Source organism: Taudactylus pleione, unplaced genomic scaffold, assembly GCF_031769625.1.
Source record: "Taudactylus pleione unplaced genomic scaffold, aTauple2 ptg000027l, whole genome shotgun sequence".
Classification (NCBI taxonomy): Eukaryota; Metazoa; Chordata; class Amphibia; order Anura; family Myobatrachidae; genus Taudactylus; species Taudactylus pleione.
Window position 1 is genome coordinate 1,765,228 of NW_028284429.1, and position 26,538 is coordinate 1,791,765.

Sequence of the window (26,538 nt, forward strand, 5' to 3'; positions counted from 1 at the left end):
GCAGTGACATGATGTGAGGGGGGGTAATGGGGGCAGCAGGAAGCCACAGACTGAGAGTTATATAGTGGGAGGAGCAGGGTCCCCAGCAGCACAGAGTATATCAGGAGATGAGTGATGTGTCAGTGAGGACAGGGCTGCATGTGACAGGGGCAGTGACATGATGTGAGGGGGGGTAATGGGGGCAGCAGGAAGCCACAGACTGAGAGTTATATAGTGGGAGGAGCAGGGTTACCAGCAGCACAGAGTATATCAGGAGATGAGTGATGTGTCGGTGAGGACAGGGATGCATGTGACAGGGGCAGTGACATGATGTGTGGAGGATAATGGAGGCAGCAGGAAGCCACAGACTGAGTTATATAGTGGGAGGAGCAGGATTCCAGCAGCACAGAGTATATCAGGAGATGAGTGATGTGTCAGTGAGGACAGGGATGCATGTGACAGGGGCAGTGACATGATCTGAGGAGGGGAATGGAGGCAGCAGGAAGTCTCAGACTGACAGTTATATAGTGGGAGGAGCAGGGTCCCAGCAGCACAGAGTACATCAGGAGATGAGTGATGTGCCAGGGCAGTAACAGGATGTGAGATTGCTTCAATTATTTTCAACCTTTAAATGTCAATTTTTATAAATCCCTTCCCGATATCTGGCCCTCCTGTGTAACTCCCACCATTCTCAGTATTTAGCATGGTCCAGTGAATTAGAGAGAGCCAGTACCCTGCTTACTGAATCCTTGGAGCTATGTGTGAAAAGTCCCTACTATAGAGAGCAGAACAGCGCTGAAGGTGAACGACAAAAGTCCCTGTCTGTACGTAGATGCCGGCTCTCTGCCGACTGTAGAAAACTCCCTCACCTGCAGTGCTACTGGGGGGGGGGGGGTTTAGTAATATTGATTATTAAAGCAGAAAGTCATTGTGATCAGTCTCCGCCCACACAACACACACACACAACACTAACACACACACAACACTCACACACACACACACAACACTAACACACACACACTTAGCAAGGTGTGACTGCCAGTGTGTGTTACCTCTGGCTTATTAGAAGGCATTTTGTACAGTATATCTCATAAACACCGCAGCCATGAGTTAAATATTCACTTTTACATTCACATCTGTTCTGACAAGAAACCGCAGTTATTACCGTACCTTTTGGCCTGATTCAGAGATGTACACAATTGCGATCGTCTGCTATGCAATAGCGACCGCAATCCGAAAAGCATATTCAAATGTATTGTGCCCACGCTCTTCTGGTACAAAAAAGTACTCAAACGCTGCACACATGACATACACAGTATATGCTGCACACATGACATACACAGTATATGCTGCACACATGACATACACAGTATATGCTGCACACATGACATACACAGTATATGCTGCACACATGACATACACAGTATATGCTGCACACATGACATACACAGTATATGCTGCACACATGACATACACAGTATATGCTGCACACATGACATACACAGTATATGCTGCACACATGACATACACAGTATATGCTGCACACATGACATACACAGTATATGCTGCACACATGACATACACAGTATATGCTGCACACATGACATACACAGTATATGCTGCACACATGACATACACAGTATATGCTGCACACATGACATGCACAGTATATGCTGCACACATGACATGCACAGTATATGCTGCACACATGACATGCACAGTATATGCAGCACACATGACATGCACAGTATATGCAGCACACATGACATGCACAGTATATGCAGCACACATGACATGCACAGTATATGCAGCACACATGACATGCACAGTATATGCAGCACACATGACATGCACAGTATATGCAGCACACATGACATGCACAGTATATGCTGCACACATGACATGCACAGTATATGCAGCAGCGTACATGCTCAGACGCGTCCACTTTCGCAGCTGTATACAACCACGTGATCTGGACAGGAATCGTCTGACATCCGCATTCTTCCTTCTGCCATTAATCTCCCCAGAATGGTCCTCTGATGTCATTTCATTTCGTTTACATCAAATCTCCAATTTGGAGCCACAATTGATGGGCTTAATGCATGAAAGACGCCATTTATTGCGTACAGATCGTTTTCCATAACCCCTTATACAGTGTTTCTTCTGCTGAAACGCCAAAATAGTGATTAATACCACCTTCAGACTCAAAGTCCCAGCTCGGACCCAGGACACCAAGCACGGGTTGATACCAGGCTACCCCTTTCACACTAAGGCAGATAACTCAGGTTATTCTCAGGTTGTCACCCTTCACACCGGACCTGGGTCTTCCAGCATTCAGTGGGCGCTTGGAGATGATCTCATCGCCAAGCGCCACTGTCCCCGGCCAACCCAGGTCGCACCTTTCACACTCGAACCAGGTCGTCGATCCGATTTGCATGTCTGGGAAAAAACCCTGCTAGCGAGCAGGGTCGCAAACCCGGGTTGCAACTTTCAGACTTACGGCCGAGCCGGGTTGATACGCGTTCACATGCAAAAACCAGGGTTTTAGGCTTAAGTCTGAAAGGGGTATTAGTGTAATTAAGAAAGATAGAACTCACATTATTTTTTTTTTTTGAAAACTGAAAAAATAAAACAGAATAGAAAGGGGTATTAGTTAATGAAAGAACATGGTGTTCATTATGAGACCAATAATTTCAATATAGAACTAGCAAAAACATCCATTAGTTTGGGTTCTATGTATCCTTTACATTGCATCTGCTAAATAGTAATCAAGTAAGCCTTCATTTATAAATAGCAAACAATCGCTGGAAATGACTGCAGAAGTACGTATGCTACAGTGATAGCCTAATAACATCCAAAAACCCGACTCCAATACGGGACACTGAGCATAAGTCCGAGCCGGGTTTTACCCCTTTGCACACCGGCAGCTGAACCCGGGTTATTTCCCGGGTCCAACCGTTCACACCGAATCTGGGTCTTCTGTGACCCGGATCTTCTGGTGTTATAGCGGACACTTATGCCAGCCATACACGGTGCGATTATTGAAACGTCACGATGCGTTGTACGATTTCCCTTGAAATTCTCCATGCGATGTGTTCAAATGGTGTACGATTGATCGTTACACATTAGCATCCGTATCGTATGATTGTATCACAATAGATCACAATCTTGCAGTTTTGCCGTATGGTCTACGATCTAGCTATACGATGGCGGGGACGCGCATCAGCGTCGTAAACATACAGAATCAACACGCATTGTGCACGATTGATCGTTACGATTGAGCAAAATCGTCCACATTGTGCAAAAAACCGCACCGTGTATGGGCCGCTTTAGAGATGATGTCATCTTCAAGCGCTACTGAAGCCAGCCAAGCCGCTCGTTTGAGGGATGACCTGGGTCATGCCGTTTACACTGCACCGTTACCCATGTCTTTACGGGTAGCTACCAGGGTCGGAAATAACATGGATTATTTGGGCAGTGGAAAGCGGTATCGTCCCTATTATAGTGCTTCATATCATTCCCAAGACAGGGTATGTGTCACTGTATTTTATAGTCTGTCAGCCATTTTGGGGAAGTCCGCTATGTGAACCACAGCAGAGTAGCCACGACCCTCAAGATACATCCAGGACCACGGACCAATAAAAGGCGATCTTACTAAAACACCTCACACTTCTTCCATCACGAGGGCAGCTAGCTTCACCTGGAAGGAGCTCTTAATCCGGACCCAGACAATGGATGACCATCTGGGTCAGGGTCTGCCCTATGTGAGTAACCGGGTGAAGTTGGCTGCCTACATGGCGGCAAAGAGATGCATCCGGCGGACAGACAGAAGATGAAGAACCATTGTGCAACTTCAACGCTGATGGAGCGACCTCCGCCATAGACAGCCAGACTGCGCAGACAATTTGGCAGGTGCCGTGGAGGAAGTAAGTATGCTTTGCTTATGTTTGGCAATAAGTATGCATGTTAATTATTTATTTTTTGGGGGTGTTAGTTTATTTCTTAGCACACTCCCCCAAACCCCCACACCTATGTTAGTGTATTTAAGAATTATATGTCAGTCAATTTAGGCAAATGCATGTACTGTTCATGACTAAAGAGTACGCATGCTTCACATAAATTAATGCATATCTTATTGCTGTTGTGCTTGCAGGAGTCAGCCCTCCGATTCCTGGCCAGGAGGAGCCGCCATCTGAGGAGGAGGAGCCGCCATCTGAGGAGGAGGAGCCGCCATCTGAGGAGGAGGAGCCGCCATCTGAGGAGGAGGAGCCGCCATCTGAGGAGGAGGAGCCGCCATCTGAGGAGGAGGAGCCGCCATCTGAGGAGGAGGAGCCGCCATCTGAGGAGGAGGAGCCGCCATCTGAGGAGGAGGAGCCGCCATCTGAGGAGGAGGAGCCGCCATCTGAGGAGGAGGAGCCGCCATCTGAGGAGGAGGAGCCGCCATCTGAGGAGGAGGAGCCGCCATCTGAGGAGGAGGAGCCGCCATCTGAGGAGGAGGAGCCGCCATCTGAGGAGGAGGAGCCGCCATCTGAGGAGGAGGAGCCGCCATCTGAGGAGGAGGAGCCGCCATCTGAGGAGGAGGAGCCGCCATCTGAGGAGGAGGAGCCGCCATCTGAGGAGGAGGAGCCGCCATCTGAGGAGGAGGAGCCGCCATCTGAGGAGGAGCTATCTAAGGAGGAGGAAGAGCCTGATGAGGAGAAGGAGGCAGCCGCGGAGGACATTAAATCTGAAGAGGCTACCTCAGATTTTTCGCAGGTCCCTTCCCCACACCTTACCACAAGTACTACACCCAGCCTCACCCCAACCATCACAGCTACACAATCTGCGGCTGACATCCAGCTCCTGGCCAGGGATGTGGATCGTGTGGTGGAAGGTTTGGACATTGCCCAAAAAGCCATGCAAAACATTTCTGTTTGACTTAAAAAATTTTATTAAGTTGTACCATTTTTTGGTTCTTAAAATTTAAATTTTGAATATAAAATCAAAATTACAAAATTTTCCTAAAATGTTGTTGTTAATTTATAGAAAACTTATATCGCCCGGAGCTATTCAATTAGAACCCCTTTGTCACTCAAGACCCTTTTTAACACCTGTTAAATTAAAATGTTAAAACATGTTAATGGGCGTTAACACATAGGATCCGTGAAAAGTTGACGTACCTATGCGTTAACGGGGTCTTTTCACCCCCCGTGAATTAGTTGATATTATGGATAATATTATATTTTAAGCTTCAACAACAACACAGAGGCACCTGTTATTAATGTGCCCACCATTTAAGGGACCACCAGTAAGGTCTTTATTAACTGAGAGGTGTTTTTGGAGCAAGTTAATAAAAGTAGGGAGGAAGTGATGTCACAAGACATTGGGTATAAGAGAGGAGAAGTTGTGAGCTCCTCATTACAGCTTAGTCTGGGACACTGATCACAGCTCACCACTGGAGGTGCACATTGCTCTTATATTCAGTAAGTACTATGGAATCTTTGAACATATTTTCTGTTAATTGTTAGATGATCTAATTGTACATTTTGGATATTTGTACTCATGGGAATTATGTGGTATAAATATCCACGTAATTGGGATATATGTACTTTGTTACCCTTTTGGAGTTTATTTTGTATGTAAATTGCTTTTGTGTCTAAATATGCTATTATATAATGGCTATTTTATAACATGTAGGATCCATCTAGCTTAAGGATTTTATTCTGCTTACTTTGGACCTATTACATCTACCATTTGGGTATGTATTATGATGATGTTTTCATTCTACTTTATATAATGTGTAACCCTCAACCGATGACTATATGAATTAGTTATATGTTCACCCAATCTGGTCAAGAGTATTTTTGTTTGCTTTTAAGAATTCTATACCCCTGATGAAGTCTTTGTAGACGAAACGCGTAGGGTAACGATTTCTTGATTAGAATCCATACGTCTACAGTGAGGAAACTGACGAATATCAATAAAACCAGAGGGACAGGCAACAGTTGTAATTACTGTTTCCCTCTATCTCTGACAATGGAGAATCAATTAATTATGTAAGCAATTTTTTATAATGTTTTAATAAAACCTAATTTTCTATTTGAATCTAATGGTGGGCCATTGTGTTTTTTGGGTGTTTGTCGGTGAGAGGGTCTTTTGTAGAATCTTTTGGAAAATATTGAAATTTCCAGCATAGTCATTTGAAGGACATAAAAGGAGGAATTACAGCCCCTTCAAAGTCCAACTTCTTCAAATTCCTCATGAACATTCTCCTGTTTCTTATATGAACTGGCTCCAACGAGTGAAGTAACGTGTCCTATGTGAATTCTTGCGCCCTCTGAGTAATTTGTATATTTGTGTATTTATTCGGTTCCTACTAACAAGGAATCTATCTTTGAGATAAAACATTATAGGGCAAGATAAAGGCATTTTTTGGGGTATATGTGTATATGTATATACTACATGTGCTATAAATAAATAGCACATGTAAAGCCTGCACACACTGTAGAAATAGTTGTTCATGCCTAGGGTGAAAGTCCATAGGTCCACATGGGAACCCACTAATATAACTTCAGTAAAAAGGATTCACTCACCAGGGGCTTTTCAATACTTTGTAAAAAAAAAAAAAAAAAGTTCACGTTTTATTCCATCATGACAACAGTCAGGTGCATAATGAGTCGACGTTTCGACCGCTGAAACGCGGTCTTCAGGCCACCACCAAAGTGAAAGACACAGACAAAAACCCTACCTGGCCTCCTACCAGCGTCCCCTTCATATACCACTGCCAATTACCAATAGTTTAAGCTCCGCCCCTCAGCGCCTTCCGCGACCGGAAGTGCCCAAACCAACTAAACCACTTTGGTACCTTATTCAGCTCATAGCTCAACGGCATCTGCTGTGTGCTAACTCCTCACGAGCAAAGGAACACTGTAAGCAGCACTGAAACTGGTGCCAATCTGAGGACGCCGATGTGCGTTCCAAATACCGGAGGTACGGCCCTACCTAACTTCCGGTTTGCGTTCCAACAACCGGAAGTGCCACACACTAGAGGCCAACCCTGGAAACATAACTTTAGAATGCGACCGATAAACCTGTTGCAGCGCATTTTTTGCAATTGGGGCATCAAGTCTCCTCTCTGAAATATATGATAATTGATTGGGTCGCTCCGTTGAAGAGAGGTGGAGACCGAGGTCGATTGTTGCTGCAAAGGGAGTCCCGCTGGATCCACACCTTGGGCACTGTAGCTCCTGGTGGTATAAGTGCAATATCGGGGCCATCCACAGCCCCTATAATGTGTGTGAAGCCAGTAATAACCCTAGACTGCTGCTTCTGCATAGCCAAGGACTCCTCATCCCAAGGCATGTGTATAAACTGGCTGAGGCGCGCCATGAAGGCGGAGGTAATGCACTTTAGGGACCGGCTAAGGGTCTGCTAGGAAATCCCACCCGCCACAGCCACGGTGGTTTGGCAGGATCCTGAAGCGCAGAAGTGTAAGACAGGCAGTAACTGTGCAAGTGGCGAAGGTGCCGTAGGACTGTCAGGTTGTGTTTCCAGGTCACTCTCCATTATGTGGAGAGTTTCCAGGATGGCATGAGGTGGGAGCCTAAATCCGTGCACCCCCTCATCAGGCATTCCAAATAGGGAAAGCGGGGTGCGGAAGATAGGTTCCATGGCCAGCCGCCATCAGCCATGCTGGTATGGAGAACAGTAGGGTTACTGTTGCAGCCGCCTTAAATAGCTCACGGACCACAAAAACTGCATATGGGGCATAAAATGGCTAATACACATTAGTGACCACAGATATGGGCACATTATCATACTGTAGAACCAGCTGGTTCAGAGACCAAAGCAAAAAGAAGAGTAATCGTGCATACACATGGTCAGATCAGATAATGACCAGATATCATTGTCTGATCGTCCTACGTATACTGGATGATCGTTATCGAACATCCAGCACATGCACCAACTCCCCAACTACTATAACAACAGTAATACGATCGAGGGTCCCTATAGTAACCAGGCTAACCTGGTCGATATCGAAGCTGTTCGGTATCGACCAGGTTTGCCTGCATGCATGGGCAATTATCGATATCGACCATCCGTGCCTGCGCATCGACCATCGTTTGGTCGTTGAAAGGGGCTAATAAACAGGACGATATAAGCGATCAAACGATATAGTTATAGTTTATATCGTCCTGATTATCTGACCGTGTGTATGCACCATAATGGTTCACACAAACTTACACAAAAATATACAAGCTACAAAAACGTTTACATACGACAAAAAAAAAAAAAAAAACACAAAACATAACATCAGTTTGTTGATAAATAAAACTATACTTATGGAAAAACAATAAACCCGCACTTGAAATCAAGTGGTTTTAATGAATATGTCTGAAGTAAGACCATGAGGACTAAAAATGTGGAATTTTTTTATTTGTGGCTTTAAAAATAATTGTTTAACATTTTTATTGTATATTTGATAAGTATGAAAGATACAATGTCTTTTATTTGCTGTGAGTTAATACAAACTTGCATTTTTTTTATGAATGATTTATATGTTTTAACTTTTTATTATTTGGGACTTAATTTAAACATTTTTAATGTAATTTAAGCTATTTTCGGACTTCAAGGTGATGAATGCAATATTTGCAAGTCAAAATAACACTAGGGACCTCTCTGCGTAAGGTAAGGAGTCCGCGGCTTACCCGGTTCTCCATAGTAACAGGGATGTTAAAGAATCCTAATACTAGAGGCCGATTGTTTGAGAAGAAGTTTGGTTACAGGCATGCGTTCCACGATGCTGCCGGAAGTACCTTATGTCAATCAGCTCCTTACACTAGAGCCCAAACATATTGGACTCTGGTAACGGAAACAGCGGATTGTATGATTGGCCACCTATGTGGGTTACCTAGGTAACCGCGAGCACACACAGACACCGGAAGTGGTAATATATTAGGTCTTTTAACAATGGATTTAAGATTATTTTTAGTCATTTTAAGGTGAAATTAAATGTTTTATTGCGATCTTTGCTTCCCGCAGAATGAGAAACTGTCGGGACGTTCAAAGGTATTTTTATAGTCCAAACCCCAATTAAAGGGGCTGGACACAACGTAGAATAAAAGGAACACTAGAAACAAGACACCTCCACCTTGACAAAGACTAGGGATAGTCGAAACGCGTTGGTAGTGAGGCGTTTCTCTTTTTTGGGGGGACAGTACTAGCCAAGTACGAGCGAGTGGTGTTGCAAGGTGACCCCATTGGGGCCCCTGTATATAATTTTTGCTTTAGCCCATACGCTGTTTTAAGATCTGTACTGACAGAACACCGTCAAAACCGTTTTTTTATACAATGTTTACTAATAATTTTTTTGTTGTTTGCTTTATGTGAAGAAAGGCAGATTGTGTCATATCTGTCTTGGTATTACCTACACGTTTCCTTTTTGTGTTGTTAACTGAAATAAATATCTATACAAATGATATGGTCTTTATAGTTTGAAGTGCATTTAGTAAACTGAGGGCCTGATTCAGAGCCGGACGCTCTGACCAGAGCGCTCGCTCTGAATCAGGGCCCGGCTACCTAAAATTGTAGAGGCCCCTTGGACGCTCGCATAGCTGTGGGTTACCACCCACAGCTTATGCGAGCGTCCATGATGATGGTCAAGACCATCGCGACCATCGGGCTTGCGACGAGACCCTGCAGTAGGATCTCGGTGACCGCAAGCCCTGGAGTGATTTTGTGATCAGAGCCAAAATCACACCCACTGACATCAATAGTGATGTCAGTGGGGCCGGACCCAGACGGTAGGCGTTCCCATGGGAACGCCTCCGTCTGGGCAGCCACGCCCACCAAAGGGGGCGTGCTGTCACTCACCATCGCCGGGTCTCGCGCATGCACACGACGGAGCAGCCTCCGTTATGCGCATTTGGGTACCGTCGACCCGCTTGCGAGCGTCCTGCGCTCGCGATCGGGTCTGAATGAGACCCTGAGTCCCAGGAGGACATATAAAGAAACCTTTATGGAACCTACAACATTTGATAAACGTAAGCTTATAAGTGAGTGTGATAATATCTTACAACAGGAGTACAAGGTGTAATAATGGTAGATCTAAGAAGACACAAGGTCTAAAGATACCTCTATATATACGGGACATCTTTACAGATGTAAGTATTTCATGTGAGCATCTTGGCTTCCTGGCTGATTTGTCATCTGGATTAGTACACATGCAGCACTTGCTTAATCTATCGGAATCGCGGATCTATCCTCTATATAAACTAACATTTGTACTTACTACACTACAAGGATCTTTTTTGTTTATTGTTTTTGATATTCTTGGGAGAAAAACCCTTTGGAAATACTGTGAACCTGAACAAAGGCCTGAAACAGAACAGGAGGGTAATATTACACACATTTTGTATTCTATCCGATATCCCCTCAGGGGAGCGCGAAATTCTATTGTATTGTTTTCTTTAATAAACCCACACCGTAGATGGGATATCAAGTACATGAACAGATGCCAGCAAAAACCCTCTGAATGGCTGAAAACAAAAAATTAAATCTACATCTTTAAAAAACCATTCCAAAAAAATATTTTAAATTTGTTGAATGGCTACACACACACACACACACCCACCCATAGAGACACACACACACACACACACCCATAGAGAGACACACACACACACACACACCCATAGAGAGAGACACACACACACACACACACACCCCCATAGAGACACACACACCCATAGACACACACACCCATAGAGAGACACACACACACACACACACACACCCATAGAGAGACACACACCCATAGAGACACACACACACCCCACCCATAGAGACACACACACACACACCCCCCACCCATAGACACACACCCATAGAGACACACAGTCACCCATAAAGACACACACACACCCATAGAGAGACAGTCACCCATAAAGACACAGACACACACATACCCATAGAGACACACACACACACACACCCATAGAGACACACACACACACACCCCCCACCCATAGACACACACACACCCCCCACCCATAGACACACACACACACACCCATAGACACACACCCCCCACCCATAGAGACACACACACACACACACACCCCCCACCCATAGACACACACACACACACACACACCCATAGAGAGACAGTCACCCATAAAGACACAGACACACACATACCCATAGAGACACACACACACACCCATAGAGATACACGCACACACACCCCCCACCCATAGACACACACCCCCCACCCATAGAGACACACACACACACCACCCATAGACACACACCCATAGAGACACACACACACCCATAGAGAGACAGTCACCCATAAAGACACAGACACACACATACCCATAGAGACACACAGACACACACCCATAGAGACACACAGTCACCCATAAAGAAAGACACACAGACACACACACACCCATAGAGATACACGCACACCCCCGTAAACACCCACCACACAAATAAATGTAAACAAATCCTGCAAAGGACAAACAAGAGAATATCCTGATTCATTCTCCCTCTCTCTCCCATCGAGGGGGGGGGGGGTATTTAAATTACAGATGTGGTTGCCAAGGCGCCGGGGGCTCATTCTGAGGATGTGGCAGCACCAGCACTGCCTACACCCCAAACACCGTCTGTTCCCGGCCTCCGCACCAGTAAACTCTTTTTATTCCAGTGGATCCAGACAGAGTCCCAGCATAACGAGAGGATCCTGTCGGAAATTGCGGCGTCAGTGGTGTGTCGGAATGAGCTCCTGGAGACCCATGATCAGGCCATAATCGGCGGCGTGCGGAAGCCTGAGCCTGGCCCTCCAATGGCATGACCACCTGACGGAGAGCCCTCCACCTCAGGCGTACCATCTCCCAGCCCCGGCTATGAACATTCCACCCATGGCTGGGGGCCTTAAAGATCTTGTCGGTGGAACTGACCCTCGTGTTGCTCGGCCTGCACGGAAGCGTGGCCGCAAAACATGACTGCATCAGTGATCTCTGCAGTAGCTGAAGCCACCAAATTCAAAGTGGCCATTTCTCCTGTGTCACAAAGATGTGGCCGTCTATTTTGGTGGCCATACGTGTTGTTTTCACATGCAGGCAGCGAATGCGTAGTCACACTGTCGGGGTATGTTTTGTGATCGCGTTGTGATTTTGGCCAAATTTATAAAATTTTGGGGGAGATGTACTAAGCTCTGGAAAGTGTTAAATTAGAAAGTGACAAACTACCAGCCACTCAGCTCCTAACTGTCATGTTACAGGCTGTATTTGAAAAATAGCAGTTAGGACCTGATTGTTTAGTAGTTTATCACTCTACACTTTATCACTACAGAGTTTAGTACATCTGCCCCTCCCCCATCATAGTCCTGTAATGTAGCGCCCTTTATAGTAGCCGTAGTGGTGGATCCGGGATTTGTGTCCTTTGGAGTGGGTGCTGGCCAAGCACTGGAAGAACCTTTGTTTCTCAAACACTTAATTACATACCAATAAAAATAAAGTTTTTGTTTAGTTTATGCAAATTGTTGTATGTGTGTTACTATTTGCTGCTGTTATTGGCGTTGGGTTTGCACGATTATGATGCATAGTAACACATGCTACTCTTTGCTCCTGAGCAATACGTTATTTTGACCATTATATATATAATATATATATTTATTTATTATACACTATTTATGAAAGTGACGTTTTCTGTGGCAGAGATGTACGTGGCATGTTATACCGTGTGTCCCAAGTGCCATATTGCAGTGAGCGTATACGGGTACTCGTTATTCTAAGGCCTTAGAAAATGGGACAAGTGCACATATACACAAAGGTTGCCTCCAAGTATGTTAGTTTAGGGAAAAAAAAGCTATGTATGACCGTAATCTGCATATAGTAAAATTGCACAAATGCATAGCCGGCAGGCCCGCATTCAATTAGTTTTGCACCCGCGATACTATTCCACCTGCCGCACTTTTTGCCTACATTACGTGTTTTGGATGCAAAGTTTTCGTGTGCGCCCTTCAGCAAGCACCTGCAATCAAAAAAACACCTCCCCCATACTTGCAGACCCCACAAAAGTCTATTTTGCTACATTTTATGTGTGTACCCCCACTTTTAATTTTTTTGTCCCCATTTTCAAATACATTTTTTGGGGTGTTCCTTTTTTTTTTTTCTTGACGCAGTTATCCTTTGGGGGCTGTTCCAAGCTGTTACGCAACTTTGCACCCCAAAACCGCAATTCTGCACTTTTTTCCGCCTGCTATTCATAGGCGACTCTTTTTCGCCTATTACATTGCATTGACTCCGCGTACGCGAAAAGTCTTTGCAATTGAATACGGCGATACTTTTCAGCCTAGCGAAATGACATCATCCGCGATACTTTTCGCCGGCAATTGAATACGGGCCTAATTGTGAGCAAGCAGCAAGGAATGTTTGATTACTCGCTGATTATAGAGAAGCCTATCAGTAAAAATATCTGATTAGTTCCCTACAGGGTTGAATTGTATTTTCCTGTAATTACAATCAGGTGCCCCAATGTGGGTCTAGCAGCGTGCCCCAATGTGGGTCTAGCAGCGTGCCCCAATGTGGGTCTAGCAGCGTGCCCCAATGTGGGTCTAGCAGCCTGCCCCAATGTGGGTCTAGCAGCGTGCCCCAATGTGGGTCTATCAGCCTGCCCCAATGTGGGTCTATCAGCCTGCCCCAATGTGGGTCTAGCAGCCTGTCCCAATGTGGGTCTAGCAGCCTGTCCCAATGTGGGTCTAGCAGACTGCCCCAATGTGGGTCTATCAGCCTGTCCCAATGTGGGTCTATCAGCCTGCCCCAATGTGGGTCTAGCAGCCTGTCCCAATGTGGGTCTAGCAGACTGCCCCAATGTGGGTCTAGCAGCTAATAAACACATTCCTTGACATGTTGCCATACTTTGGACACATGCTGCTACATATGATCTGAGTGTCAACGTTGTATGTGTAGAAATCACTGTATTATGTGAACATTTTAATTACACACGTGTGCAGTAGGGCTTTCTTTGGGACTGCGCGTGTACAGTTTGCTGGTTTTAGCTACTAACGTGCGCGCACTCTATCTCTGAATGAGGCCCCTTGTTGTGTGGATCTATGGACTCACAAGGGGGCAGCTGGATCAATCACAGGTTCTCTCTGTACATAATGTGCTGTGTTGGGGAGGCCCAGAGACCCCATATCTGACACCGGAGACCCCTCTATAATGATATATAGTGTGAAACCCCCCCAACTGTAAGAGGGTTACTCAGCCTGTATGTGTTTCTGCCATGTGCTTGTCTGCGTTCTTATATTCCTGCTCTGTGTTACTCATTCCTTCATGTAAGATGCCCATATTATCATGTGCGTGTTCTAATGTCCAGTAATAAGAATAAAATATATACAAATGTCTCTGTACCTCTCTTTCAGCCTCATACATACCAGCTGCAATCCCCCCCTATCCTGCCGCAAATCATCCCCCTAACTCCAGGTACAGTGAATGTTCTTTGTTCTGTGCATAGTAATCTGATGGGGCCAATGGTTATTACATTTAATATATTTTAGGGTACAAATTGTCACTTTTTTTTCTGCCGACAATGTCACCTATTTGACCCTACAGAGTCGCGCATTATTGTATATATCCTGGTAGACAACACATGCCTCTCCATCTGCAGTGGAACTACAAATCCCAGCATGCCCTAATAGCAACACTGCAGCAGGGTATGCTGGCATGTGTAGTTCCACAGCAGCTGGGGTGTATCGGATTGCCTACCCTTGGTATATATAATGCCAGTGGTTTGCAGCTTGAGATCTGTGCCCCCCCGGGACCCTCTAGCTTGATGCTGCTACTTTTCATACTATTGGATAAAGCTGTATGCAATAAAATGTTTAGAAAATGTAAAGTAGAGACTGTTTTCGTTTAGGAGAACGCCCCACAGTAGGGTACATGCCTCGTGTCCAACAGGTTAGATAAGAGGGGGGGGATACATATTTTCCCAAGCACGCAAGACTTCCTGCCTGTAACCCTCCAGAGCCTCTCCAGATGTCCGGCTATAACATGCTAAGCATCACTTCTGTTCTGTATTTACAGCGGCTATCCTGGCTACTACCCACAAGGGGGACCGTACCCACCAATAGCGGGTCCCCAGATGTCTTCTCAGCCACCTGTACCTCACCCTCAGATCACCAGCTCTGGTGAGTGCTTTAGTGAACATTTACCGTGACTGACGTGGATGCACTGTGGAATCCTGTTCGTCTAACGAGGGGCTGGAATTATTGTCCCAGTGAGCGAATGTAATAATAACTAAGACTTTGTGTGTTACAGCCACTAGATGGCACTGCTTACCACTACAGGATGCCCTGTATAGAGGCCTTTATACTGTAATGTGCTTCTAGCTGCAGGAATATTACTCACAGGGCTTGGCTGCAGGCCCGTCCGTGCCCCAGCACAATAATGTGGTTATTAACAACACTTATCCGTAATCTGTGTTACTGGTTTTTTGTAGGTAAATAATTAGATTTCTGTACTGGGAATTGTGCATACAAACTGTAATCTACTGGCTCTTTGTACTCTATTTATTGCACTGGCTCTTTATAGATTTCCATATATCAGTCATTTTTATCTGGTAAGCTCAGCACCAACGCTACAGATAAGGGTCATAGGGGGGTAGTGTAATGGCCGGGGTTGTGCGTTTGAGATCTGTAGATTTGCGGAGCACGGTAAAGGACTGTAGGCTCTGCAGACCAGCCCGGATCAGTGTCTCCGTACTGTGCTCTGCATCCAGATGGACCGGACGCTGCTTGCTATAAAGCTGAAAGCATTTACTGTGGCGTAATGCCAACAGTTAAAAATTGGCAGAGTTACTGGGTGGCGCTGTGCCCCGTTTCCCCGCGACACTGCGCAGCACCGTGGTGCCTTACAGATCAGCGCTAATAATACTTCACTTTCATTTAACGAAACATTTTTTTCCTGTAATGTAACTCGTTCCCGGCATATTACTGGTTACATTGGCTTTTATTTATTTAACATATGACAGCGAGAACTAATAAAGTAGTCCCAGAGGATGTGGCTGGAGAGTCCCATTAGCCGGCCACGTGCTGTATGTGTGATGTGCTCATGCTTACGCCGTGTAACGCTCCCAGACAGTCATCTTTATGGCTTTATAGCCGGTGTAATCATTCACTTTTACAGCTTGTAAAAGGGAAACATAACAAACATCAATGAGATTACAGAGTATATCGCTCCAGTCCGACCAGAGAAAGTCCTGTAATAAGACTTATGCCAGGTCAGACGTGGGCAGCCTCGTCCTGCCCACAGCAGCTACACGCAGCGCCGAGTGACTACGAGGGAATGGCAAGACCTTAACGTCCCACCTACCCCCAAAATAGTATTCGTCCAATCAAATGAATCCTACCTCAGTACCGTATGCCCATTTCAGCTTGGCAGGTTCTTTAGGGGGGTTATTACCGAAAAGCTGAGTAAAATACGATTATATATCCAAGTAGTCAAAATTAGCACCATATTGCTGATAAAGTAGCCAACAAAAATGGTGTCTAAGGGGTAAATTTACTAAAGTGAGAGTTTCTAAGAAGTGAGTTTTAAAAGTGATGTTGCCCATAGCAACCAATCAGGTTCTAGCTATTATCTTCTAGAAGGTGCTAGTTAAATGATAAGTAGAATCTGGTTGCTATGGGCAACATCTCCACTTCTAAAATCTCTCACTTTAGTAAATTTACCCCTAAATGTTGTTGGCCCAGTTGCTGGATACGCAAATCTGCCCAGTCAGACCTCCTACATATATGGTCATAGTGACCACTGGCTCTGTCTTATCTGATGGACACCTCAGGCGGCTTATCAGAAATCCTCCTAAGTATCATTTTATGGAGGATCAGAATTTGCTTCATGTTTTATTTGCAACGGAACCAAGTCCCAGCTGCTGTTCTCTGTTATCAGCCTGTTTAGATTTAGGAGAGCCTGATAGCTGTGTCCCTCTATGCTAAGTGTGTCCAGGAAATTCTCCCCCTAGATCAGTGGTTCCCAAACTTTTTTTGAATCACGGCGCCCTAGTGTACCAGCATTGTATTCATGGCACCCCTAAAAGTTTGTTGTTGAGAAATTCAGAAAAAAAAAAATGATTAAGTAAATTGTGCTGACCTGTCATCCTTAGGGTCAGTTATGTGGTGGGGACAGGGATGTGCTGACCTGTCACCCTTAGGGTCAGTTATGTGGTGAGGACAGGGATGTGCTGACCTGTCATCCTTAGGGTCAGTTATGTGGTGAGGACAGGGATGTGCTGACCTGTCATCCTTAGGGTCAGTTATGTGGTGGGGACAGGGATGTGCTGACCTGTCATCCTTAGGGTCAGTTATGTGGTGGGGACAGGGATGTGCTGACCTGTCATCCTTAGGGTCAGTTATGTGGTGGGGACAGGGATGTGCTGACCTGTCATCCTTAGGGTCAGTTATGTGGTGGGGACAGGGATGTGCTGACCTGTCACCCTTAGGATCAGTTATGTGGTGGGGACAGGGATGTGCTGACCTGTCATCCTTAGGGTCAGTTATGTGGTGAGGACAGGGATGTGCTGACCTGTCATCCTTAGGGTCAATTATGTGGTGAGGACAGGGATGTGCTGACCTGTCATCCTTAGGGTCAGTTATGTGGTGGGGGACAGGGATGTGCTGACCTGTCATCCTTAGGGTCAGTTATGTGGTGGGGACAGGGATGTGCTGACCTGTCATCCTTAGGGTCAGTTATGTGGTGGGGACAGGGATGTGCTGACCTGTCACCCTTAGGGTCAGTTATGTGGTGGGGACAGGGATGTGCTGACCTGCCACCCTTAGGGTCAGTTATGTGGTGGGGACAGGGATGTGCTGACCTGTCATCCTTAGGGTCAGTTATGTGGTGAGGACAGGGATGTGCTGACCTGTCATCCTTAGGGTCAGTTATGTGGTGGGGGACAGGGATGTGCTGTCCTGTCATCCTTAGGGTCAGTTATGTGGTGAGGACAGGGATGTGCTGACCTGTCATCCTTACGGTCAGTTATGTGGTGGGGACAGGGATGTGCTGATCTGTCATCCTTAGGGTCAGTTATGTGGTGAGGACAGGGATGTGCTGACCTGTCATCCTTAGGGTCAGTTATGTGGTGGGGACAGGGATGTGCTGACCTGTCATCCTTAGGGTCAGTTATGTGGTGGGGACAGGGATGTGCTGACCTGTCATCCTTACGGTCAGTTATGTGGTGAGGACAGGGATGTGCTGACCTGTCATCCTTAGGGTCAGTTATGTGGTGAGGACAGGGATGTGCTGACCTGTCACCCTTAGGGTCAGTTATGTGGTGAGGACAGGGATGTGCTGACCTGTCATCCTTAGGGTCAGTTATGTGGTGAGGATAGGGATGTGCTGACCTGTCATCCTTAGGGTCAGTTATGTGGTGGGGACAGGGATGTGCTGACCTGTCATCCTTAGGGTCAGTTATGTGGTGGGGACAGGGATGTGCTGACCTGTCATCCTTAGGGTCAGTTATGTGGTGAGGACAGGGATGTGCTGACCTGTCATCCTTAGGGTCAGTTATGTGGTGAGGACAGGGATGTGCTGACCTGTCATCCTTAGGGTCAGTTATGTGGTGAGGACAGGGATGTGCTGACCTGTCATCCTTAGGTTCTGTTATGTGGTGAGGACAGGGATGTGCTGACCTGTCATCCTTAGGTTCTGTTATGTGGTGAGGACAGGGATGTGCTGACCTGTCATCCTTAGGGTCAGTTATGTGGTGAGGACAGGGATGTGCTGACCTGTCATCCTTAGGGTCAGTTATGTGGTGGGGACAGGGATGTGCTGAGCTGTCACCCTTAGGGTCAGTTATGTGGTGAGGACAGGGATGTGCTTACCTGTCATCCTTAGGGTCAGTTATGTGGTGGGGACAGGGATGTGCTGACCTGTCATCCTTAGGCTCAGTTATGTGGTGGGGACAGGGATGTGCTGACCTGTCATCCTTAGGGTCAGTTATGTGGTGAGGACAGGGATGTGCTACCTGTCATCCTCAGGGTCAGTTATGTGGTGAGGACAGGGATGTGCTGACCTGTCATCCTTAGGGTCAGTTATGTGGTGAGGACAGGGATGTGCTGACCTGTCACCCTTAGGGTCAGTTATGTGTTGGGGACAGGGATGTGCTGATCTGTCACCCTTAGGGTCAGTTATGTGTTGGGGACAGGGATGTGCTGACCTGTCATCCTTAGGGTCAGTTATGTGGTGGGGACAGGGATGTGCTGACCTGTCATCCTTAGGGTCAGTTATGTGGTGAGGACAGGGATGTGCTGACCTGTCATCCTTAGGGTCAGTTATGTGGTGAGGACAGGGATGTGCTGACCTGTCATCCTTAGGGTCAGTTATGTGGTGAGGACAGGGATGTGCTGACCTGTCATCCTTAGGTTCTGTTATGTGGTGAGGACAGGGATGTGCTGACCTGTCATCCTTAGGTTCTGTTATGTGGTGAGGACAGGGATGTGCTGACCTGTCATCCTTAGGGTCAGTTATGTGGTGAGGACAGGGATGTGCTGACCTGTCATCCTTAGGGTCAGTTATGTGGTGGGGACAGGGATGTGCTGAGCTGTCACCCTTAGGGTCAGTTATGTGGTGAGGACAGGGATGTGCTTACCTGTCATCCTTAGGGTCAGTTATGTGGTGGGGACAGGGATGTGCTGACCTGTCATCCTTAGGCTCAGTTATGTGGTGGGGACAGGGATGTGCTGACCTGTCATCCTTAGGGTCAGTTATGTGGTGAGGACAGGGATGTGCTGACCTGTCATCCTTAGGGTCAGTTATGTGGTGGGGACAGGGATGTGCTGACCTGTCATCCTTAGGGTCAGTTATGTGGTGAGGACAGGGATGTGCTGACCTGTCACCCTTAGGGTCAGTTATGTGTTGGGGACAGGGATGTGCTGATCTGTCACCCTTAGGGTCAGTTATGTGGTGAGGACAGGGATGTGCTGACCTGTCATCCTTAGGGTCAGTTATGTGGTGAGGACAGGGATGTGCTGACCTGTCATCCTTAGGGTCAGTTATGTGGTGAGGACAGGGATGTGCTGATCTGTCATCCTTAGGGTCAGTTATGTGGTGAGGACAGGGATGTGCTGACCTGTCATCCTTAGGGTCAGTTATGTGTTGGGGACAGGGATGTGCTGATCTGTCATCCTTAGGGTCAGTTATGTGTTGGGGACAGGTTTGCCCTTCTGTTTGTCCATATATTTATATTACATTGACTAAATAGTTTGATTTGATGCTAGACCACCAACCTGAGGCACGCCTGCAAGTGTCTGAAGGCACCCCAGGGTGCCACGGCGCACAGTTTGGGAACCACTGTCCTAGATCACAAGTAATCTGTGATCTCATTGGTTGTGATAATCTGCTGCCTCTCTCCCATGTATACTTCTGGCTATTATTAGTAGGTTTTGTACATGAGACAACTTGTATCTTTAGTGCAGTGACCCCAAAAGCTCATCGGCCCTAACTGTACGTTTCTCCCCGGGCTTCATAACCTATATATGTGGTCATACTATCGTGGGTCACTGTTATGCTGTGTGTGTATTGTGTTATACACAAATTATTATAATAAATCTTTATGGCACATTTCCCATGATGTGATCCTGCAGGTCCAGCCAGAGATGGCACCATCGGCGAGGACACGATTCGGGCCTCTCTTATTTCCGCTGTGAGCGACAAGTTAAGATGGAGGATGAAGGAAGAAATGGACCGTGCGCAGGCGGAGCTGAACGCCTTGAAGCGCACGGAAGAGGACCTAAAGAAAGGTCACCAGAAGCTGGAGGAGATGGTCACTCGGCTAGATCAGGAAGTGGTAATGCACCTTGTTCAAGCTATACACCAGGCCTGGCCAACCTGTGGCTCTCCAGCCGTTGTGAAACTACAAGTCCCAGGAGACCCTCCCACCGATCAGCTGGCAAAGCATGCTGGGACTATTAGTTGTACAACAGCTGGAGAGCCATCGATTGGCCAGGCCTGCTGTACACAGTGGAAGCAGCCATGTTGGTCAGACTGTAGACTTAACGTACTAGGGACCAGTGACGTCACTGAGGCCTGACCAGGCTGGTGGCTATCTGACATGCGGGAACGCGCATAAGTCGTCGATGCATGTCAAACATGTCAACGATATGAACGATGTAACGCTTTTTACAATAGTTATCGTTCATATCGTCCAGAAAATCTGACCGCGTGTACCCTCCATTAAACATCTATTATAAACGGCGCAATGATCGGCCCAATTTTCCTTCATGCCCAGAACAAACGGTACGGTGCGTACACACTGTGCAATCCTTCAAACAAAGGAAATTGCATAGTTTGGTTGTTAGACAGTTAAGATCTAACGTTAACATACCGCCTGGTCGTTCGGTTGGGCGTACACAATAAATGATTTGCACAAAATCTCATCTGCCGTACGTGTACAGCAAATCTGAAGACGCGAGGAACGACGCACGGGAGCGCAATACTGCGCACACATTAGGCAATGTGGATGATTTGTTTCTCCAATTGGGCTCAAAACGACAATTTGTCCAATTTTCCGTCTAGCGTGTACCCATCCTTACAGTTGCCGTATCTGGAAACCCCTTAACCAGAAAGTAAGTGATTGCAGCTGTTTGGTCAGACGCACAGACCTGACCTGTCACTGTGAGGAGCTAAACGATGTAATGAAGATGAGAGCGAATGGTTATTTATCAGTGTAATTAGCGGCTCCACGTTCCCAGCATTTCCAGGTGGTAATTCCCATATCCCTATTGGATTAATACGTTTGTTCTTGTGATTCCTCTTAGACGGAGGTGGACAAAAACATAGAGACCCTGAGGAACAAAGATGAGGAATTGGGAGCAGTGGTGGAGAAAATGGAGAGCCAATCAGAATACAGAGACATTGATGAGGTCATCGTGCCAACCGCCCCTCTGTACAAGCAGATCCTGAACCTGTACGCCGAAGAGAACGCTATCGAGGACACCATCTTTTATCTGGGAGAAGCCCTCAGGCGTGGCGTTATAGACTTGGACGTCTTTCTAAAGGTGCGCGACTCATTAACAGGCTGTGGCCGGCAGGATAGATAACCGGTGCTGCAGGGAACAGACACTCGCATCCTAATTCACATACGTGTCCTCCTCCATATGTATAATAATATCCTAGTCCCATGTATTCAATTTCTATTGCGCTATTACTTAGGCTACTTTGCCGAGCTCACCATTTACTGGATTGCCAGATTATTGTCCTGCTCTCCCAATTCCCTCTGCTTGACCAGTTGGCCAGTGTCTTAGAGGGGGTGGAGCGGGGGCGTGCCTGGTATCTGTTCCTGGGATTGGGGGGCGTGCCTGGTAATTGTTCCCGGGATTGGGGGCGTGCCTGGTATCTGTTCCTGGGATTGGGGACGTGCCTGGTAACTGTTCCTGGGATTGGGGTGCGTGCCTGGTATCTGTTCCTGGGATTGGGGACGTGCCTGGTAACTGTTCCTGGGATTGGGGGGCGTGCCTGGTAACTGTTCCTGGGATTGGGGGGCGTGCCTGGTAACTGTTCCTGGGATTGGGGGGCGTGCCTGGTAACTTCCTGGGATTGGGGGGTGTGCCTGGTAACTGTTCCTGGGATTGGGGGGCGTGCCTGGTAACCGTTCCTGGGATTGGGGGCGTGCCTGGCAACTGTTCCTGGGATTGGGGGCGTGCCTGGCAACTGTTCCTGGGATTGGGGGCGTGCCTGGTAACTGTTCCTGGGATTGGAGGGCGTGCCTGGTAACCGTTCCTGGGATTGGGGGGCGTGCCTGGTAACCGTTCCTGGGATTGGGGGGCGTGCCTGGTAACTGTTCCTGGGATTGGGGGCGTGCCTGGTAACTGTTCCCGGGATTGGGGGCGTGCCTGGTAACCGTTCCTGGGATCTGGTATTGGGGGCGTGCCTGGTAATTGTTCCCGGGATTGGGGGCGTGCCTGGTAACTGTTCCTGGGATTGGGGGCGTGCCTGGTAACTGTTCCTGGGATTGGGGGCGTGCCTGGTAACTGTTCCCGGGATTGAGGGCGTGCCTGGTAACCGTTCCTGGGATTGGGCTTCAGCTCCCACACCCTGCCCAAAGGAGCACCCATCGGTCGCGATGGCGATCCCAGCCTGCAGTGTCAGTGGAATCGCTGGAATTGCAAATGCTGCAAGGAGGTGTCTAACATCTTCTGCATTTTCATCTAAGTTAGATGGATTTGCACAGCTGCTTGTGTGCTGCTCTGCAATTCTATCCATCTCTGAATGCGGCCCTCAGTCTGCACTATATTCCCATAATACACTCTGCGTTAGGTCAAACCAGCTACAAACTGAAGACTAATAGGCTGTCACAATGATGTGTGTACTCGCACTGAATTTCTGCGCACAGCCAAGTACACAGAGAACATCAAACAGCCTACTACACAGAACATCACACAGCCTAGTACACAGAGAACATCACACGGAGAACATCACACAGAGAACATCACACAGCCAAGTACACCGAGAACATCACGCAGCCTAGTACACGGAGAACATCACACAGGCGAGTACACGGAGAACATCACGCAGCCTAGTACACAGAGAACATCACACAGCCTAGTACACAGGGAGCATCACGCAGCCTAGTACACGGAGAGCATCACGCAGCCTAGTACACGGAGAGCATCACGCAGCCTAGTACACGGAGAGCATCACGCAGCCTAGTACACGGAGAGCATCACGCAGCCTAGTACACGGAGAGCATCACGCAGCCTAGTACACGGAGAGCATCACGCAGCCTAGTACACGGAGAGCATCACGCAGCCTAGTACACGGAGAGCATCACGCAGCCTAGTACACGGAGAGCATCACGCAGCCTAGTACACGGAGAGCATCACGCAGCCTAGTACACGGAGAGCATCACGCAGCCTAGTACACGGAGAGCATCACGCAGCCTAGTACACGGAGAGCATCACGCAGCCTAGTACACGGAGAGCATCACGCAGCCTAGTACACGGAGAGCATCACGCAGCCTAGTACACGGAGAGCATCACGCAGCCTAGTACACGGAGAGCATCACGCAGCCTAGTACACGGAGAGCATCACGCAGCCTAGTACACGGAGAGCATCACGCAGCCTAGTACACGGAGAGCATCACGCAGCCAAGTACACGGAGAACATCACGCAGCCTAGTACACGGAGAACATCACGCAGCCTAGTACACGGAGAACATCACGCAGCCTAGTACACGGAGAACATCACGCAGCCTAGTACACGGAGAACATCACGCAGCCTAGTACACGGAGAACATCACGCAGCCTAGTACCTAGAGAACATCACGCAGCCTAGTACCTAGAGAACATCACGCAGCCTAGTACCTAGAGAACATCACGCAGCCTAGTACACAGAGAACATCACGCAGCCTAGTACACAGAGAACATCACGCAGCCTAGTACACAGAGAACATCACACAGCCTAGTACAGTGTTGGCTAACCTTGACACTCCAGCTGTTGTGGAACTATATATCCCAGCATGCCCTGCCACAGTTTTAGTATGCCCTAATAGCAAAACTATAGCAGTGCATGCTGGGTTATGTAGTTCCATAACAGCTGGAGTGTCAAGGTTAGCCAACACTGGCCTAGTACATAGAGACAGCTGTGTTTTCTAGGCCACGAAAGCTTTCCTTGTCCTAATGGCGAGTCCCTCTCTAATGCTGGGTACACACTACACAAGTGACGGGCTATTTCTCTAGCCACTCGCGGGAGCGCGCATATCATTAGACTATGGAGTGAATTATCGGATACAATCTGCAGGATCGGACGACATATTCTCTAGTGCAGTGATTCCCAACCATGGTCCTCAAGGCCCACTAACAGTCCAGGTTTTAGGGATAGCCATACTTGAGCACAGGTGACTTAATTAGTGCCTCAGTTATTTTGATTAAACCATCTATGCACAATCATGGATATCACTAAAACTAGGACTGTTAGTGTGCCTTGAGGACCGAGGTTGGGAATCACTGGTCTAGAGTGTGCCCAGTTCTGTGGCCGCTGTCAGCTAGGATGCCCAGGGTCTATCTTGTGAACCTCTATTGTCTGGATGATATTTGACCTGTCAGATGGATCCATCAGTGTGTCTCTGGTGTGTCTGTGGTGTGGAGTTTTATGGTTTTGCCGTTTATGGTGTATTTTTGTTGGGTCTTGTGGTTACCAAAGCCCGTTTTATTTTCCAGCACGTGCGCCTCTTGTCCCGCAAGCAGTTCCAGCTCCGAGCGTTGATGCAGAAAGCCCGGAAGACGGCAGGACTGAGCGACCTGTACTAACGGCCAACATCCTCATTTATTTCATTTTTACACATGACCTATTTTTATTTTTTATTTTTTTTCAATCCTGCAGATCACTAGAGATTTCAGTTAAGTTATTATTGTAAAAAAAAAAAAAAAAAAATGAAAATAATAATAAAATATCTACGTTTGTTTTCCGGTTAAGAGGCTTCTGCTTGATGCACTTTGTCTTTGGTTTGGATTATACCTGTAAAGAGGGGGAACCAGGACAGCAGCAGAGAATTTTGCAGCCTGCTCCTTGGGGTAAGCTGTGATTAGCGCTGCGGCTGGTGCGGCCTCTTGTACAAAGGGGAGGAGCTTGCACGGCGGGGCAGAAGTGGGTGCAATAATGTTGGTTTATTCTGTATAGTTCACTAGATTTTCTAGTAACCAGCGAGAGGGCCAAATAAAGCGAAAGGCCCGCTTTGTACAGATTTATTCTCTTTCTTTTCTCTTTGTTAAACGCTGGCTTTTCAGGCTGTACTTTGACTTTAATCTGCCTGTACTCTGAGCATTTCCCATGTCTATATTTGTATGTGTAACACCTGTACAGTGTACCTGAGACTTCCTGCTGTGCCGCCACAGCAATTAACTCCACCTGTATGTGAATAATTTTAATAATATGTATTAAATAAATACTAATTCTTTCTCGTTTGTTGTTTTCATCATTTGAGGACGCTAAATATGCGATGGCGAATTCTGGGCTGGTCGGGACAGCATGAGTCCTCTTATTTGTACAGACGCGATGATGACCCATGGTGTTATTCCCAGTATCGCTGTGTAACTGGTTACTGGCGCACAGAGACGTGTTTACAGTGCCTCATATCTATAGACTGCAGGCCGTACTGAGCAGCTTCCACTAATGGCTGGATATAGTCCCATCATGTATATTGTAACATGCAATCCTTCATAATACGCCACTATAATCTATATATATCTGTATAGTGCCGGGTCAGTCCTGCGGTGTCCGCTCTGCGCAGAACAGTACACCACAGCTGATGTCTGGAGGTTACTGCCCTCTGCAGAGGGATTGGTAAATACAGTGTTTTGTACATCTAGCATTGATGCACATAGGTGTGAAACTGTAAAGCCCAGGGAATAAGAATAAGAAGGGTCAGTGAGTAGAGGTCGGTATACAAAGTAGCAGGAATTGTGCTGTTCATTTGGCCAATAGTGCAAAAGACACACAAAAAGAGGACTTATGTCTTACCTGGATAAGAACTTTTCTTCGAACTCCATAGGGGAACACAGGCTTAGACCATACAGGTGGA

The 26,538-nt window shown here is 47.1% G+C and overlaps 1 protein-coding gene across 1 annotated transcript in view; it reads left to right on the forward strand.

The window, feature by feature from the left end:
* Nucleotides 1–25,915, forward strand: part of TSG101 (tumor susceptibility 101) — a 42,289-nt gene extending 16,374 nt beyond the window's left edge. The window contains exons 6-10 of the mRNA XM_088451787.1: nt 14,390–14,450; nt 15,051–15,154; nt 20,606–20,808; nt 21,779–22,018; nt 25,178–25,915. Coding sequence (XP_088307913.1) covers nt 14,390–14,450; nt 15,051–15,154; nt 20,606–20,808; nt 21,779–22,018; nt 25,178–25,267 — 698 coding nt within the window. The 3' untranslated portion in view covers nt 25,268–25,915. The remainder of the gene's footprint in view (nt 1–14,389; nt 14,451–15,050; nt 15,155–20,605; nt 20,809–21,778; nt 22,019–25,177) is intronic.
* The last annotated feature ends 623 nt before the right edge of the window (nt 25,916–26,538 follow it).